General features: G+C 36.1%; 1 protein-coding gene across 5 annotated transcripts in view; it reads right to left on the reverse strand.

Moving 5' to 3' along the window:
• RBM27 (RNA binding motif protein 27) overlaps positions 1-18,861 on the reverse strand; it is a 79,296-nt gene that overhangs the window by 27,462 nt on the left and 32,973 nt on the right. For 3 of the 5 annotated variants that reach the window (XM_044225055.1, XM_044225065.1, XM_044225048.1), the window contains exons 9-14: positions 11,243-11,407; positions 9,429-9,578; positions 5,830-5,974; positions 5,041-5,194; positions 1,521-1,817; positions 101-241 (exon numbers count right to left, since the gene is read on the reverse strand). In XM_044225055.1, the coding sequence (XP_044080990.1) occupies positions 101-241; positions 1,521-1,817; positions 5,041-5,194; positions 5,830-5,974; positions 9,429-9,578; positions 11,243-11,407 (1,052 nt within the window). The remainder of the gene's footprint in view (positions 1-100; positions 242-1,520; positions 1,818-5,040; positions 5,195-5,829; positions 5,975-9,428; positions 9,579-11,242; positions 11,408-18,861) is intronic. The other 2 variants (XM_044225079.1, XM_044225073.1) reach the window with 1 other exon arrangement.

Raw genomic sequence — 18,861 nt, forward strand, 5'->3', positions numbered from 1 at the left:
GAAGAAACAAGACATTACAAATCTGGATGAAAGTCAATGTCTTAATTTCTCTCTGTCACTAAACAGCTTTAAATAATCTGAGAAGCACAGAAATACGGACCTGGCAATCCTCTCCAGCACCACCTGACTGACTCAATAAGTGTGATGCGTCAGTCTGGTTACCACTTGCATGTCCAAGACGATGCTTAACAGGAACTTTGTTAAGAACATAGGCGCCTGATGTCTGCGGTTTACTCATCATCTGCACATAAAATAAGCACATATGTGGTCAAAGTTTTTAAAATGCCAGGAATAATACAAATTCAGGGTGGTGATTACCATGGGGAAGAAAATAAGGAAATGAAAAGGGAGGGTGCTTCAATTACCCATAAGTTTTCTTTTTTAAGTGGTAGATATAGAAATGATTGCCATTATCCATACTTCTATGGATGTCTGAAAAAATGTCATCAAAATGCATGCATATATGTACATATGCTCATACAGATAAAAATTTCTAATGATTTTTTCAATGTTCCCTTTCAGGGATTTGGGAGTTTTAACTAATGGTAGCTTTTAACAAAAACAGAACTGGGTCTAATAGATCACAAAGGTGACAGTATCACTTTAATACACCATGTGGCCAACATCCAGGGGAAGCACTTGCCTTTGAGCTCTAACATGAAGTGGGAGAGAGACAAAAGAAATCCAGGTTTAGGTGCAAATAAAAAGGATGATGAATGAAGACTATGTATGATAAGAATTCCTTTTTAAAAATCTGAATGCATTTAACTGAAACAAGAGAACACTAGGAAAAGGTTTATCATTATCATCAATATTGGAATGGCTCTACTGCACATTAGTTTGTTCTTTCCTTCCTTCATCTAGTCATTCAAGTCTATCAAACAGCACCAGGCCTTATTTTAGGCATGGAAGACAGAATGAGTAAAACAGACAAAAATCCCCATTTTTTTGGAGTTTACGTTTCAGTTCTAGAAAGTTTTAAGGGCTTTTTGAAAGAGTTTTCTAAATGGAAAAATTAAGACAAAAGAGTGGGTACAAGGATGACTGATTCTAACACAAAACAAAGCAAAAGTTCTAGATCCAAAGTTGTTTGGTAGTGGACAGTTACTACATTTTAGTGTTGAGAAGAATCACTAAGCATATTTCTTTAAACATGTAGATTTATGGGCCTCCTGGAGACTGGAGACCTGGAGACTGACTCTGTCATTTGGGGAGATAAGGCCCAGGAATTTGTACCCAGGTAATTAACACTAGCAGAAGAACACTTCTCAAACTTCACGGTTCCTAAAAATCATCTGGAGCTTGCTTAGGCACCAACCATAGTGATTCTGACTGAGTAAGGTGGGGTGAGGTCCAAGAAAATGCATGTCTAATAAGTTCTGAGGAGATGAGATGCTGCTGTCTGCAGATAAAACTGAGTGGCTTTAATGTAGAAGACGTAAGGACCCAAACTGAGAAACAATGATCTAGATCAGGGTGGGACTAGAGGACCTGTCATTCTCTGTGATTCAGTGGATTACCTTCTGGATACCCCCATGTACTGTTGAGGGAGGAGACTGGGCCACCAGCACCTGCTGCTGATGAAGGTGCTGTGGCAGATGATGGTGCTGCTGTGACAGGTGACTAAGTGTTTGCTGTTGCTGCAGGAGTAGCTGTGTTGGAGACTGTAGTGCTGGCTGCTCATTATTTTCTCTATGCCACAGAACTCGAATGAATCGGTTGTTTAGAACTGCTTCAGTGCTGGAAATGGCTTTCCTGGCCTCCTCATTGGTAAGATACTGGATGAGGGCTGCTTCTGGATCTCCCTTAAAAGCAACCTGTAAGAAAAAACAAAAGAATCAATAAAAACTCCACAGAAATTAACAAACAGTTAAATTCAAGTAAACTATTGATAAATGATTCAAAAGTAGAGAAGAGAGCTGCCTGGGTGGCTCAGGTGGTTAAGCATCTGCCTTTAGCTCAGGTCATGATCCCAGAGTCCTGGGATCAAGTCCTGCATCGGGCCCTGCTCAGTGGAGAGCCTACGTCTCTCTCTCTCTGCTTCTCCTCCTGCTTGTGGTTCTCTCTCTGTCTCTCTCTCTGTGTCAAATAAATTTTTAAAATATTTTTTAAAAAAAGTAGGGGCGCCTGGGTGGCTCAGTGGGTTAAGCCGCTGCCTTCGGTTCGGGTCATGATCTCATGATGAGATCATGAGATCTCAGAGAGTCCCATATCGGGCTCTCTGCTTAGCAGGGAGCCTGCTTCCCTCTCTCTCTCTGTCTACCTCTCTACCTACTTGTGATCTCTCTCTGTCAAATAAATAAATAAAATCTTTAAAAATATATAGATATATATTTTTTAAAAAAAGTAAACAGCCTGCTGAAATCCACTCTGAATGCTTTCTAAATAACGTTCTCCATCCCTCTAAAAGATAAAATGCATATTTTCCAAGATTATACATAAAAGACTATTATTCACCAAATAATCCTAATAATGTTACCTAACTACTTGGGGAAAAGTTGTTAGATCCCTTCTGGATATCTTACATTCAAATAAACTCCAGAAAAAGAAACTATTTTACAATAATAAACTAAAAACACAAAAGAAAAAAAGGTGGGTATGGGTATAATCTGAGTGTTTGGAAAACCTTTTTATGCATTCCTATAAAAGTAGAATCCATAAAGACAAAGAATAGTAGATTCTACCACATAAAATTTTAAAATCTGTCATTCCAAATATGCCCTAAACTAAATGATGAATAGAAAAAGTATTTTTAATATATATGACAAGCCGTGGCTTAGAAAAGCACTACCATAAATGCCTTCATAAAAAACGGGCAAAGAGGGCGCCTGGGTGGCTCAGTGGGTTAAGCCGCTGCCTTCGCTCAGGTCATGATCTCAGGGTCCTGGGATCGAGTCCTGAATAGCACTCTCTGCTCAGCGGGGAGCCTGCTTCCCTCTCTCTCTGTCTCTGCCTGCCTCTCCATCTACTTGTGATCTCTTTCTGTCAAATAAATAAATAAAATCTTTAAAAAAAAAAAAAAAGGCAAAGACAATAGGTATATCCAAAAAACAAACAAACAACAACAACAACAACAAAATGCAAAAGATCTATACAAATTAGAAACCGATTTAAAAAAAGGAAATTAAAACAAGTATAATTTTTCACTTACAAAACTGGCTAAAAAAATTTTAATGGCTCCATATTACAGTACTGATGATGCCTCATACAGTGCATTTAGGAGTATCAACTGGCATAACCCTTTTGGAGAACAATTTGGCAGCTCAAATAAAAAGTCTTAAAACTCCCTTTAATTCAGCAATTCATCATAAAAAAATAATGAAGTTTCAACGACAAGGAGGCTCACCACAGCATTGTTTTTATATAAAGCAACAAAAACAGAAATTCCCCAAAACAAAGAAAAGTAAATAAATTACAGCCTATTGCTAGGGACTGATTAATGACCCACCTCCCAAATTCTTATGTTGAAATCCTAAGCCCCCACAGTATGACTACATTTGGAGATAGGGCTTTTCGGAAGGAATTAAAGTTAAAAATCATAACAGTGGGGCCCTAATCAGATGGTACTGGAAGCCTTATAGAAAGAGAAAGAGATCTCCCTCCCCTTCCACAATTCAAGGACACAGCAAGAAAGTGGCCATCTGCAAAGCAGAAAGAGAATCTCATCAGGAACCAAAGTGGCCAGCACCTTGATTTTGGACTCCCCCCCAAGTAAGTTTTTATTGTTTAAGCCACAAAGTCTGTGATATGTGTTAATGGAAACCAGACAAGACTCATTTACCAAACTACATTAAGCCATCTTATTTTTCTTTTCTTTTTTTTTTTTTTTAAAGATTTTATTTATTTATTTGTCGGAGAGATACCACAAGCAGATGGAGAGGCAGGCAGAGAGAGAGAGAGGGGGGGGAAGCAGGCTCCCTGCTGAGCAGAGAGCCCGATGCGGGACTCGATCCCAGGACCCTGAGATCATGACCTGAGCCTAAGGCAGCGGCTTAACCCACTGAGCCACCCAGGCGCCCCATCTTATTTTTCTTAATGCTATAAACAATCATGACCTAGGAAACATGTAAGAGATAAAAGGTAGTCAGAGACATTTGGTATATATTCTTAAAGAGTGTATTTTTAAAAAGAGAACATGTGTATATGTACGTATATGTGTTCTTCCATACAAACAAACACTATGTCTTTTCATTAAAATATTAGTAATTATTACTGCAAAAGTAATAAGATTGAGGTGATTTTTTTTTTCACTTTTGTTTAATGTATTTCCAAATCATCTATAAAACTAAACATGTACTACATTCGGGGACCAAAAACCACTTAAAAAATCTCCCAAAAAAAAAAAAATTCTTTCAAAAAGATTTGAGTTCTTTGAAATATCAAATTTCCTAATACTATTTTTTAAACTCTGTTATATAAATCACCTTTTGGTTTGATGACAACATTAACTAACAGGGGTGACTAACTGAAATGGAAAATTAATGAGGCCTTCAAGTACTCTCAATTACAGCATAACACTCAACCACAAATTCATAAACTGGAGACAGAATACAAAAGCTACTATTTATGAGATATTAGACAACATGTTACACTGCCAAAAATTCTTAAGAGTAGAACCATCCTTAACAAAATTAGTATCTCACTACAATGTAAGAGTCATTCAATAGACAAAATTACAATCTTAGAAATTAACAAAAATCTCACCTACCTAATTAGAATACTAATAAAGCAGATTACAAAGTCATTTGTCCAGGAATAGCACTATGAACAAAAATACAAAAAAAAAAAAAAAATACACCAACTAGCCTCTGTGTCTTTCAGGAAGAAGTTGCGGATAAGAAACAAATGCATTTAAAAAAAAAAAATTCAGCTTAACAATTTCATCAAGAAGTTGGGTTAAGGGCTATACAGTGGAGCTTAAAACATGCACCAGAGATAATCACACTAATTACTGGCTCATTTAAGCAAAGTGAACTGACAAGAATATTTCAAAAATGCAAAAAACCACATTAATTCTGTCACCAACCTAGCCACATTTACCTGGATGTTTACAATAGTTCCAAATTTGCTGAAGTGTTCATTGAGCTTGGTAATGTTGTTCAATTCCTGAGGGATTTTCTTGACTTCTAATTTGGTGTTTGTATACTGATTCTTTCTCAAGAATCCTGGTTTACTCTGACTGTTATTCCCTTGCCTGAAAAGAATATTAACAGATACTGATTAATTCCCCCACCTGATGCCTAGCCACGAAAAAGGTCAACAAATAATTTAAGTTTATATGTATTAAAGCATCATCTGGAAGACATTCTTATATTCCTGGGAAATTAGTTAACGTTCTTCAGCAGAAATTACTAAATAATTCTCGTATCTTCCTCGTTACATAGGAACAGAAGAGGTAGAGAGAAAGAAAGAAAACCGAATGGCAAAAGATCATAAAATGAAAGAGGCCCAAATGAGATTTAAAATTATATACTAAAAAGATCCACCACAATTATCAAGGAGTCTAACGTTAAAGCAAGGAAAGAACATCATTTTTTTATGAAGTGTTTTTCAGCTTCCACAAAAATACCTTAGTTTTTCTTCCTTTCTATTCACTTCCAGTGTCTCGGTAATTAATACTGGGCTAGACCTATTTGTAGCAAATATAAATTAATATTCTGTCAGCTCTTCCATTTTTAAAATGTTCTAATGATGTCTCTGGGAACCCTAACTTTTGAGACACATAGTTTGAAACTCATTAATGACAACTCTTAATTTTATGAATTTACTAATGCACACAAAAATAACAAAAACACCAAGTAGATGTTACTAAGTAGCAAATTATCTTACTTTCCCAGCCAAGGTTTCTTTGTGAGCGGCCCTTCCAAACCACTTATAGCTCTTTTTCGGCTATCTGGTTCAAGAACTACTCTGGTTATGTTGCTATTAATTGAAACAGGAACTGGTGGTTCAGTCTGGATGACAATGTTAGCAGCTGTTGGAAACAAAAATTAACATTATTAACAATGCACAGTATTTGGGGGAATTTCAAATGATTAAAATATTTAGCTTAAAAGCTAAAAAAGCAAAGTGAATAGCACCCAACTACCGTTTCCTTTTCAGAAATGCTTAACAGAAAGAAAAAATTATCAATGGCCTCCTTTTTTCTCCTCTGTTAAAAATACAATATCCAAGTTTAAAAAGTCATTGGCAACTCCAATGTAAAAACTGATTCAGTCCTCCTCTCTCTGCCTGTCTCTCTGTCTACTTGTGATCTCTGTCAAATAAATAAATAAAATGTTAAAAAAAAAAGGGGGGGGGTGCCTGGGTGGCTCAGTTAAAGTTAAAGCCTCTGCCTTCGGCTCAGGTCATGATCTCAGGGTCCCGAGATCGAGCCCCACATCGGGCTCTCTGCTCAGCGGGGAGCCTGCTTCCTCCTCTCTCGCCTGCCTCTCTGCCTACTTGTGATCTCTCTCTGTCAAATAAATAAATAAAATATTTTAAATAAATAAATAAACCAAAAACTGATTCAGGCAAGGATCCTTAAAGAATGCAAAAAAAAAAAAAACCTTTTTTAAAACTCCAGTAGAAAATTGTTAGAGAACAAGATTTTTAAGAAGAATTTTTAAAAGAATTTATTTATTTGAGAGAGAGAGAGCACGTGTGAAAGAGAGAAAGAGAGAGTGCGCACATGTGCATGGAGCACAAGCAAGGGGGAGGGACAGAGGAGAGGGAGAAGCAGACTCCCAGCCACCTGGGTGGGCAGGGAGCTGGATGCGGGCCTGGATCTCAGGACCCTGGGATCATGACCTGAACTGAAGGCAGACACTTAATAACTGAGCCACCCAGCGGCCCCTGGAAGCACATCATTTAGAAGAAAGAATACAAGCTTTGGAGTCAAAGACCTGAATTTGAATTCCAGCAGAACTGACTGAGCCACTCAGGTACCCGGAGAGCAAGATATTTATATGGTGCCAAAGTACCACTCCACAAATGATTACACTACAAAGGACAGATCTAATACTTATCACCTCAGGCAAGCAATCAAAGAACTTAGCACCATAAATAGAGTGAAATTATTTGTTTTCTTATGTGATTTAACAAAACGTTGAACCACTCAGACAGGATATTACTATGGAATTACGATTTTCTTAAGTATAGACTATGCTTATATAGGACAACACCTTACTCTTGGATGTAAAATAAAGGATCCAAAGTGCTCAATCTCTACAATATACTTTCGAGTAGTTGAAGGAAAAAAAGTGAAGGGAGAAGGGAAGAAGAAAGAGAAGAATGTGCATGTATACAAGCAAGCATTCACACCCAAAGGTGACTACACGTAACAAATGGTGAACCTAAGCGAAGGTATTTGGATGTTTATTGTATTTCTTTATTTTTTAACGGTTTAAAAGTTCTCAAACTCAAAAGCTGGGAGGAAAATCCAAAGCCAATACTATAAACTGGTATATTTCATTAACAACATTTACGACTAAAATACTTGGATTTTTTTGTATTTATTTGACAGAGAGACACAGCGAGAAAGGGAACACAAGCAGGGGGAGTGGGAGATAAAGAAGCAGGCTTCCCACCAAGCAGGAAGCCTGATGCAGGGCTTGATCCCAGGACCCCGGGATCATGACCTAAGCCAAAGGAAGACACTTAACAACTTAGCCACCCAGGCGTCCCACGACTAAAATACTTAGAGAAAGTGAACTTACAATGGCCTATCTGTGGACAGGAAGAGGTGTGTTGAATAAAAAATTAAGTAACACAAATCTACGTCTGATATAGTCTCAATATTCTCCTTAACTTTGGTAACTCCACCAAGGTAAAACACAGCAAAGAGTAACATGTAGGGTTAGAAGTTAGGGTAAGAATGAGAGGTGGGGGTAGTATATTCCATTTCACTGTGTGACAGGGAAATTGTGAGGCAAGTTCATTCATTTAACATTTATTTCTTCAGCAGTTGCTAGAGCTCCAACAATTATATTAGACCTTATGTGTAAATCAGTGAATAAAGTAACTATGGTCTCTACCCTGTTATAGCCTTTGTTTTTAGAAGCCTAATGGAGAAGATAGCAATTGTGATGGCATAAAGCATTCTAGAATTTGAGATGCCATTATATTTTCCCTAGAACACTTATGATTACCTCTTAACATTGCTCAGTGCTTTTCTTTACTGAAGTATTTTATAAGGAAAGAGATATATAGCTAGAATTTTGGTGACTTGCCAACATGACAAACCAAGCCTGTTGTACAAAAACCACAAGACTTCTATCTGAGTGAGATTTTCCATGAATTACTATACATGAATGTGCACAAAGACCAGACTACTGGCAAAAGGAAAACATGAATTTCTGAGGATATGATCTTCCCATTAATTTCAAATAATCTCGTAATAATTTATGCATTATAGTACAGAAGGTAAAAGCACATTCTTCATTAGATATGCCTGGGTTCAAGTTCCAGCTCTGTCATTAATTGCTGTGTAACCTCGGGCAAGATCTTTAACCTCTCTAACCCTCAGTGTCTTTACCTATAAAAAGAGAATAAATATAGTACCATTTTTCAAGGAGTTATAGGAAAGGAATAAAAGACATTCATACATATAAAAGCATTTGGCTTCATCTTGACACAAAACTGTTAGTGTGCAGTAGTAACACTGATATTAATGCACTAAAGAAAAGTTAATAAAAGCAAGATAGGAAAGAAGGTAAGAACAGGAAAAAGGATACCCATATAATTAAAACAGAAAAATACTATTAGGATGGCCCATGGCCAGTCATTCAAATTCAAATTAAATATTACAAATCAAATTAAATATTACTATACAAGTAAGAAGAACTGAAATGTCATTAAACTTTCTAGCCTTCCCTTTTTGAGGGGAGGAAAAAGGATGACATGAACACATATTTAAGGTAAATACTTGCATTTATCTTTAATTTTTTGCATTTAGTCTTTAAAGGTTTGTAACTATTCTTTGCAAAGGTCCAGACATAGGGTTGTAATCATAAATACTAAAAAACATCAAATGATAATTTTACTGCAGTGTTTCAGATTCTCAGTTATTAGTGTGAAGCACAGCTCATAGGATACAAAGTAGGCCCTTAAGTGATCAGTTCTTTGAGGGCAAGGGACAATGTCATTTCATCTTTCTTTACCTAATATTTAACACAGTGCCCAGTAAACAGCTAAACCAGCCTAAAGATCTACAAAAATAAGAATTAAAAAATATGAGTATTACTTTTATTTTAAAATAAATATATTCTAATTATAGCTTTAAAATACAATTTGGAGATACAGTTATTCAAACACATTTATCTGATATAATTATATAGCACTCTTCAAAAAGACAATGTATACGTAACTCCGGACTTTAGTGAGGTCAGAATGCTATACTGAACTCCTGTGTAACAACAGCATCAAAGTTAAGTATGAGGTAGTCTCACCTCTTGGATTTGCATCCATATCTCCAGATGTTAGGCCAATCAGGTTTGGGCGCTGTGTCTGTGTTCTCGAAAAGAACTGTCTGTACTGAGATCTACCAGAACTGGTAATACTAGGAGCTTCTGGATTATAACCATCTGGTTCATACGTATCTGTGGGAAAACAAAACAACAAAACACGTAACAAATCAGAGAGAAGTTAATTTCTCATTAATAAAATAAACAACTGCAAAAAATATTTTTCTTCAACAAATATATCGACCTATACATAAATATCTGAATTACAGTATATAGATATACCTGTTAGAAGTGAAAGAACTGAAAATGCTCCTGTCCCAAAACACAGATACACAGATCCATTCCTGACTACGTAGAGAGTTCCATTTATTTACCTATTCATTTTTATCCTCTATTATCAATCACCTAATCCTAACATCAATGAACATTTTTAAGAGAAGCATGCACATATATAAATACCATATATAAAGGACTGGTTGGGTTTCCTCAGTTATCATGCCTCACCAATTTCTAGGTACTCTTTTAATTAGGGGTAAAAAAACAATCTGCTAATTTGGTTATCTACACTTTAAAATGCAGATACAATAGCTGGTTTCATACACAGAACATTTCAAATGCTTTCTTTCAAACAGCTAAATAAGTAATATGAATTTTGTATGTCTAAAAGTAATCACGATTCTACTCCCTACCACCACACATCAATGCCACCTTTATCATGTTCCCCTTGTTTTCTCCAAAACTAAATACTTAATTTTTACAATTCTAATTCTAAATATTTTGTTAGTGTTAAAGAAATTCTGAGTGTTAATCTCTAAACAGTATACATCCTCTTTATCCTACATAAAGTCAAAGAACAGTTAAGATTAAGTGAAGACATTGGTTTTCCCCACTGTTCTTTAGAAGTTCCTGCACCTTTTTTTAAAATTTCTTAGTGGAAAAATTCTCTATGACATTCATAGGAAGTTTCAGCTACAAGGTAAGAGACACTCAGATCCTTATTAATGGCCAATCAGTTCCATGATTCAAAGCAGAAGATCGGCAAATTATTAAAAAAAAAAAGTTTTCAGTTACCATTTGGTAGTCTTGACAGAAGATTTCCTATAGTTAAATCTCCTATAGCTGCAGAGAGTTTTAAAGAAGTTACATAATCAAATGACCTTGTTCTCTAATTCCTGAGAATATATAGAACTCCTAGAAACTTCAAAGTCCTTAAGTTAATTACGATGAACGGAGATCCAAAGGCAAAAGGAGAAATGTTAAAAACTTCATGAGACACCCACGAAGAACTCCACATAGGTCTTCAACATGTACATGTAGGTAGGAGGGAAGAGTTTTCAAGAAATCACTATGTTATACACAGCCAATCCATACATGGAGCACAGTGGGGGAAAAAGATGTTCACCCTTGATCACCAAGAAATCAGATGTTTGTTTTTATTTTGTTTTTAAAAAAATTAACTGAGTTTTTCTTGAAATATAAAACTGATTAGAAAACATTCAACTAGATATCCTCTTCCTATTTACTGGATTAGAAATTAGTTCAAAGAATTAGCATGACTTTTGTTCCTGAGGCACTAAAACTCAATATAGAGGACACCAGAGGTAACAGACACACAGGAGGCCTCATCATCTAGCAACCACTAGGGACAAATCAAAGAAGCAAAGAAAAAGGAAAGAAAACAACCTAAGAGGTTTAATAGGAATCGGTGACAGCAGATCAGTAGGCCAGTCACCACTTAGGCTGGCAAGCTGTGGTACAAAAGATCAGAAAGGTGGATGGCCATTTGTAGCAAAGCTTACCTGGGACCAGAGGGGTGGGGCTGGAGACTGAGGTATGGTACCCAATGGAGGATCCCATGAGGTTTCGAGGTGGCACCAAACGAGCTGCCAAGAGAGGAGGCGGTGTCCCCAACTGAAGTCGCTCAGATGCAGCAGCACCATGTTCACGAGAGTACATGGGCTGTCCTACAGAGGAAAGAATAGGAGGGCAGCTGGGAATGAGAGTCACAAGCTTCTCAGGTAATGCCGTACTTCCTGAGACCTCAGCCAAGAACAGAGAAAGTACATCCATGGGAACGGCAGTCAAGAAAGGTATTATTGAGATTCTTCCTAACTCAAGAAAAAGACATACAACTGGGCTGGGATGCACTGAGGTATAAAGAGCAAGAATTAGATAGTATGACTGCATAATATCCATCTTTTGTAATCTAAAGTGAAAAACTATGTGCTAACCATACCCAAAACTAAACAGTCAACCATATCACACTATCAGACAAAGGTGCCCTGAAACCCTGAGACGGTAGAGACTTGTATCCAATAAAACATGTAGTTGTGAAGACTGTCATACCATTAAAAACAAAAACTCTCCTCCTCAAACTCACATAAATTCAGGTTCACACAAAACATACTCCCATTTCTGACAGCAGAAAAAAGATCAAAAAAGAAATTAAACACACACACACATATACACCACAACATACCCTCACAGAGAATAAGAAACATTCAAAAGAGAAAAACTAAACAAGATAGTGAAAACTTGTTACCCCTTAGCAGATGGATAATAAGTACAGTCAAAGAAAAAAAGGACAAAACCCCAGATACACAGACCAATCAGTGTATATATGAAATTACCTCAGATATTAGGAATCACTTTTTGAAAGAAAAGACATTTAGTGCTCACATTTATTAATGGAAGAATGTCTGACAAAATGAAGTCAAATTTGATAAAACAGGATTTAAAAAGAAGTATCAAGGAGCAGTTTTTTTCATCAGTCACTTACTACTATTATTCTACTGATTACCCCAAGAGACCTATTTACAATAATTACTCAGTACTTTATACTTAAAGTCATACACTCACAATGTGGCAAAAGATAAAATAAAACTAATTTAGAAGTTTTTTTACACCCAATCAATGTCCTTAAAAGTCATAAATTTCCAAAAGATTTTTTTTTTTTAGATTTTATTTATTTATTTGACAGACGGAGATCACAAGCAGGCAGAGAGGCAGGCAGAGAGAGAGGAGGAAGCAGGCTCCCTGCTGAGCAGAGAGCCCGATGCGGGGCTCGATCCCAGGACTCTGAGATCATGACCTGAGCCGAAGGCAGTGGCTTAACCCGCTGAGCCACCCAGGCGCCCCAAAAGATTTTTTTTTTAAGATTTTATTTATTTATTTGATAGAGAGAGATCACAAGTAGCCAAAGAGGCAGGCAGAGAGAGTGAGAGTGAAGCAGACTCCCTGCTGAGCAGATAGCCCATTGCGGGACTTGATCCCAGGGCCCTTGGATCATGACCTGAGTCGAAGGCAGCGGCTTAACCCACTGAGCCACCCAGGCGCCCCTCCAAAAAGATTTTCAATGAACTTTAACAGAACAAGCCACAAAGCAACTACCTGATTTCATAGGAAATGTAGAAGGGAAACAGAAGTACTAAATTTTACCATCCTTCTACATGTGAAGCAAAGGTGCAAGTGACAAATCATACTGTATAGCAGACACAAAACTGCACTTAGCACCAATTCCTTCAATATTTACCTTTAAAAAAGTCTCTTTCAATCATTACGTTACAAAAACAATCTAATAGATCAAGCATCTAATAACAGTTGTAAGAATGACCTATTGGCAGAATTTCTTACAGAATTAAGGAGTATACTAAAGAGAAAAATGGGGAAGTGCATTCTCAGTCCATATGAGAACTAAAAGTCAAAGGCTAATTTGCAATGTCCTTTCAACATGCATGACAGCATGAATTTCATTTCAGGAAGAAGGCTGTTTATTCAAATTAAGCCTGACGTTCTTCAACAACACTACTGAAATCTCTAAATACTATTTAAAAACAAAAAGCTTCCTTAGATAAAAGGCTGATTCTAAGTTTGGCCAGAAAATTAAGATGAACCTGGTATACCGTCATATATATATACATTGTGCTTCCAGAAGCAAGAAAACTATCAAACACTAGGTGTGTCAAAAAACAAAATCTGGGGCGCCTGGGTGGCTCAGTGGGTTAAGCCGCTGCCTTCGGCTCAGGTCATGATCTCGGGGTCCTGGGATAGAGTCCCGCATCGGGCTCTCTGCTCAGCAGGGAGCCTGCTTCCTCCTCCTCTCTCTGCCTGCTGCTCTGCCTACTTGTAATCTCTCTCTGTCAAATAAATAAATAAAATCTTAAAAAAAAAAAAAAACACAAAAAAACCCACAAAATCTGCAGGAGCCAACATGAAGAGGCTCCCATGGTCAAAGATGAAACAATGTGAGCACCAAAAAGGATGCAATGGGGTGAAACATATTAAACATGTTAAAAATCCATGAGTTTGGGAAAAAAAAAAAAAAATCCATGAGTTTGGGCTCCTGGTTAAGCGACTGCCTTTGGCTCAGGTCATGATCCTTGAGTCCCAGGATGGAGTCCCACATCACTTCCCTGCTTAGCGGGGAGTATGCTTCTCCCTCTGACCGCCCGCTCCCCCATGCGCTCTCTCTCTCTCTCTCATTCTCTTTCACAGAAATAAAATCTTTTTTAAAAATTATAATTAAAATTTTAAAAATTCATGAGTTCATAATGATTTTTTTGGAAGATACTAGGAAAGCAGGTCATTATTCTGAAAACTGATAAATGAAAGGAAACAAGTATTTATCCTGTCTTTCCTATAAAAACTGCATTTCAAGTTAACCAAATGGTTAACACTACTGAGTTTCACTTTGTAGAATGCCAGTCAATTAACATACAAGAAATTACAGAATTAGAATCACACTTTTTAACCCCTAATGAAACAACATATCTAAGCAGTGGTCATAAATGGCTGCTGAAACCATAAGCAACTTTTAAAGTGGATGAATCAGAACGAAAACACCTGTACACACTGATCAATATTTACAGCAAATGAAAAAGCTCCACATTATGTACATCATAAAATACTGAAGTAGGAAGTACATCAATAAATATTCATGACAAAAAAAAAACAAAAAACAAAAAACAATGTAAACCTAAAGTCTCCAAATTTAGCCCCCCATTTTCAGGAAATATAGAGGCCTGAAGAAATGTGTTAAATGACACGAGGGGATGCAATATGCCAAGCCCAGAATGTGAAAAAATTATTCAGGACAATGATATGTTTCTTAAATAAATGTCAAGGAAAAACCAAAAAAGAGGTAAGGGAAATTGTTTAAGATTTAAAGACTTAAGAAAGGTATCTTCTAAATGTGATATATAACCTTGTTTGGATGTAGTTTCAAATGAATCAGCTATGAAAGGACCCCTATGGTACAATTTGGAAATATGAATGCTGACTGGATATTTGACAACCGTAAATATAAATATTTTGGGACTATGAGATAAAGTACTGTGATGGTGTATGATTAATCCTTATCTTTGAAAGATACACACTGAAGTTTTTACTGATGAAGTATTACATTTGGGGGTGGTTCTAAAATAATCAAGTCAGGGGTGAGTTATAGATGAAGCATGATTAAGCATATTATATCAAGGAGTGTTGAAGCCTCTGAGTACCTAAAGATTCCTGCAGTATTTGTTTTCCTTTGGGGTATATCAGAAATTTTCCAAAATGAGTTTTTCTTAAATCAACTAGGTTACAGTATCAGTGAAGACAAGCTGGTCACAATTTATATTCATTCAGTTTAGTTCTGATTGGGAAAGAGAATGACTAGATAATTTCAAACTGTAAACATCCCAAGTTTATGCTCCTATCTTAAGTTTTTTGTACATCTTACATGCCTGAGGGCAAAATTTTTACATTCTTAATGTTAACTCTAGTAATGTGACGACAGTCTTTAAGCACATTGAAATTTTAGCTACTCTGTAATTTCCTGATTTTGTCATTAAGAGTATTGCCAGGAGAAAAATCTGAAGTTTTAAACTAAAACCCCAATTCGAAAACAAAAAAGCTACACCTTCCAATTACTGGCCATATTTATCATAGAATCCAAGGTACCTGGCACACCATATAATGCTCCTGGACCTAAATGGTGCCTGGTGCATAGCACGACTCAATAAAGAGTCATTTAAAGAAAGGATGAAAGCTTATTTATTACAAGTATCCCAATGACAAGTATTTTGGATGAAAGTCTGTATGTTGAAATATGGCAGTAAGATACTGAATATAAGACAAACCAAAGTAAAACATATGGGGAGAGAAACCCCAGACAATATTCAGTGACTCTACCAGATATCGATATACTTTTCTAGACATCAAAATCCATGATTCTGCACTGGGAAATGTTCCATAGAATTAAATGAGGAATTCCAAGCTTAGTAGGAATATAGTGTTTCAGTAATTTTATATAGTTGGTAACAGGAAAATATATTGTCAGAAACATAAAGATAATTTATAGAAATTTATTTGAAGACTAATAACTACCTTTAACCTAAAAATCAATCTGTAGAATACAAGATATTATACTCTATTACTTTTTCACACACTCCTTAGAGTGAGCTTAGCAATCAGAAAATATTTCTACTATGTCTTCTTCAAGGAAACTTAAGAAACAGGTTGAATTTAAGGGAAAAAAGGAATATACTTGAAAATGGTACTGTGAAAACAAAAAATGTACACAGTGAATTGGTTAATTCAAATTTAGGTAAAATATTTTAAGTACTTCAGAGGAAATACCTGATTTTTTTAAAAAGATTTTGTTTTATTTATTTGACAGACAGAGATCACAAGTAGGCAGAAAGGCAGGCAGAGAGAGAGGGGGAAGCAGGCTCCCCTGTGAGCAGAGAGCCCGATGCAGGGTTTGATCCCAGGACCCCGGGACCATGACCCGAGCCAAAGGCAGAGGCTTTAACCCACTGAGCCACCCAGGCACCCCATAATAGCTGATTTTAATAGGTGTTATGATATTGCTCTCTTTCTATAGAATTTCAATTACATCTATTATTTAAGTCCTTTCAGAATATCTGTGACATTTTAAATTCAAGAAACAACAAAATTTCAGAGTTTTTTCTAAACTATATCCATTTGACGTCACCTTTTAAATAGCATTACCAGGAGCCACTGATATCCTACCCACTTACATGGTGGAAATAATTTCTTATCTTCAGTTAATAATCAATGGTCCCATTCCAAAACAAGTAATAACAGCCAAAATTATGGTTTTATTTTTGACAGAATTAGTTCCTTTGTCACCTGTATTTCTAAGCCACTCTGTTCATCTAGTCATAACAGCAAAATATACTGTACTTGGTGTTTGTTATTTTTTTTTAATAAACACATTTCTTTTCCACTATTAGATTTTTAGCTTCTGGGAAGAGTCATTTCTTATTCATCTGTATATTCCCAGTACCTAGCCTTGAGCAGATTATTTTTACCTCTAAAACTCCAGATTTCATTTTTCTCTGTATATTCGGGTCTATACTGACATATTTTTCACAAATACCATCTGATACACTCTATTCCACTTATAAACATTTTCTGTGTTATGAATTTTAAAGATAATTTTGATAATAAAATATCCATAATTTAAACTTTCCCAACTTATTAAACTTTGAGAGCTAATACATTGTAAACATAGTGTTTTTACTTCATTTGAAGTCAAGTTCTAAATTTTTTAAAAATTACCAATTATACTATTGAGGAAAGTATACCTGAACAACTTAAAAGATTCAATTTATCTGCAGAGAATGAACTTAAAAAAAAAAAAAAAACCCTTTTTAAAATCAAGTGAATAGAAAGATACAAAACAATTTATGAATAACAAACTATATTATACCCCCCCAAAAAAAGTTCTGTTTACACTGAGATCAGATACTATCCCCTACATTTTCAAATTCCTCTATAAATTTTAGAATAAAAATTTAAGTTTAAAAAAAGGAAGAGAAGGGCTGCTGGGTGGCTCAGTCAGTTAAGCATCTGACTCCATTCCAGTTCAGGTACTGATTTCATGCATCTTGAGATCAAGTCCTATATTGGGTTCCACATTCAGTGGGGAGTCTGCTTGAGATTCTTTACCTCTCCCTTTGCCCCTCCTCCCACTCACATGTGCGCACTCTCTTACTCTAAAATATATAAATCTTTAAAATAAATAAGGAAAAGAGTAGTTTGCATAGTAGGAAGTTTTAAATTGTCTGATACAAATAATTCTGTAACTTTCAAAACATTCAGTTGCCAACCAAATAAGTCTCTTTAAACCAGTGATTCAAACTAAGAGACTATCCTCTAAAGCAGTAATTCACAAATGCTGAAAGGATGTTACCATCTTTTACTGGTCTGAGACAAAAAGAGGGAAAAAATGTAATTAATACTTCACAAAACCAAATATAAAAGGACAGCCTTTTATCTTTTATTTTAATGTAAAAACTTATTTTTTAAATTGAAATGATCTTAGATATTTTCAAATACAATTCCCTAACGTGGCAAATAAAAGTTGCTAACTGTACTGCTCCCCCAAATTTTCTTAAAAATGTTTACCATCATCTAAAACAGAAGTTTGGAACTTGTGTGTTTTTTTTTTTAAGATTTTATTTATTTATTTGACAGACAAAGATCACAAGCAGGCAGAGAGGCAGGCAGAGAGAAAGGGGAGGAAGCAGGCTCCCTGCGGAGCAGAGAGCCCGACGCGGGGCTCGATCCCAGGACCCTGGGATCATGACCCGAGCCAAAGGCAGAGGCTTTAACCCACTGAGCCACCCAGGCGCCCCTGGAACTAATGTTTTAAAAGGACTTTACTAATATATCACAAAATATTTTTGCTTCTTAAAAAGAGAAAAATGTTCAAGTAACAAGGAGTTTACCTTTTTTCATCTTGGCTCTCAAGCATGTAGCACAGTGCCTGGCACATAGAAAGCATTCAATAAATACTTGCTCCATTAATAATAATGAAGCTAAGTCACTCAGATGATGACCACTGCCAGATTTTTAAAAATTAAAATCAAAACGGAATTTTTACAGCAAGTCACGATGTCAAATTTAACGATATTAAAATAAATGGTAATTGTTGGACTTTTAAAAAATTTAAAAACAGGGGTGCCTGGGTGGCTCAGTGTGTGGAGCCGCTGCCCTCGGCTCAGGTCATGATCTCAGGGTCCTGGGATCAAGTCCCGCATCGGGCTCTCTGCTCAGCAGGGAGCCTGCTTCCCTTCCTCTCTCTCTGCTGGCCTCTCTGCCTACTTGTGATCTCTCTCTGTCAAATAAATAAATAAAATCTTTAAAAAAAAAAAATTTAAAAACAAAATAGAATTTTTATTGTGAATCACAATGCTAAATTTAACAGTAAGAAAATGTGCCATCTGCAACAAACTCAGATAAATAATCCATTTTTTGTACTTACAAGTCTAAAGACATTAAGAAATAATGCTAAGAGATGATTTGGGGAGAATAAATGATACAGGATGGATGAATGTTGAAGTTGAGTAACAGATATATGGGAATGCATTATATTACCCTTTTTTATTTTTTTGTTTAAATTTCTCTA

Source organism: Neovison vison, chromosome 1 (assembly GCF_020171115.1).
Source record: "Neovison vison isolate M4711 chromosome 1, ASM_NN_V1, whole genome shotgun sequence".
NCBI classification, from domain to species: Eukaryota; Metazoa; Chordata; class Mammalia; order Carnivora; family Mustelidae; genus Neogale; species Neogale vison.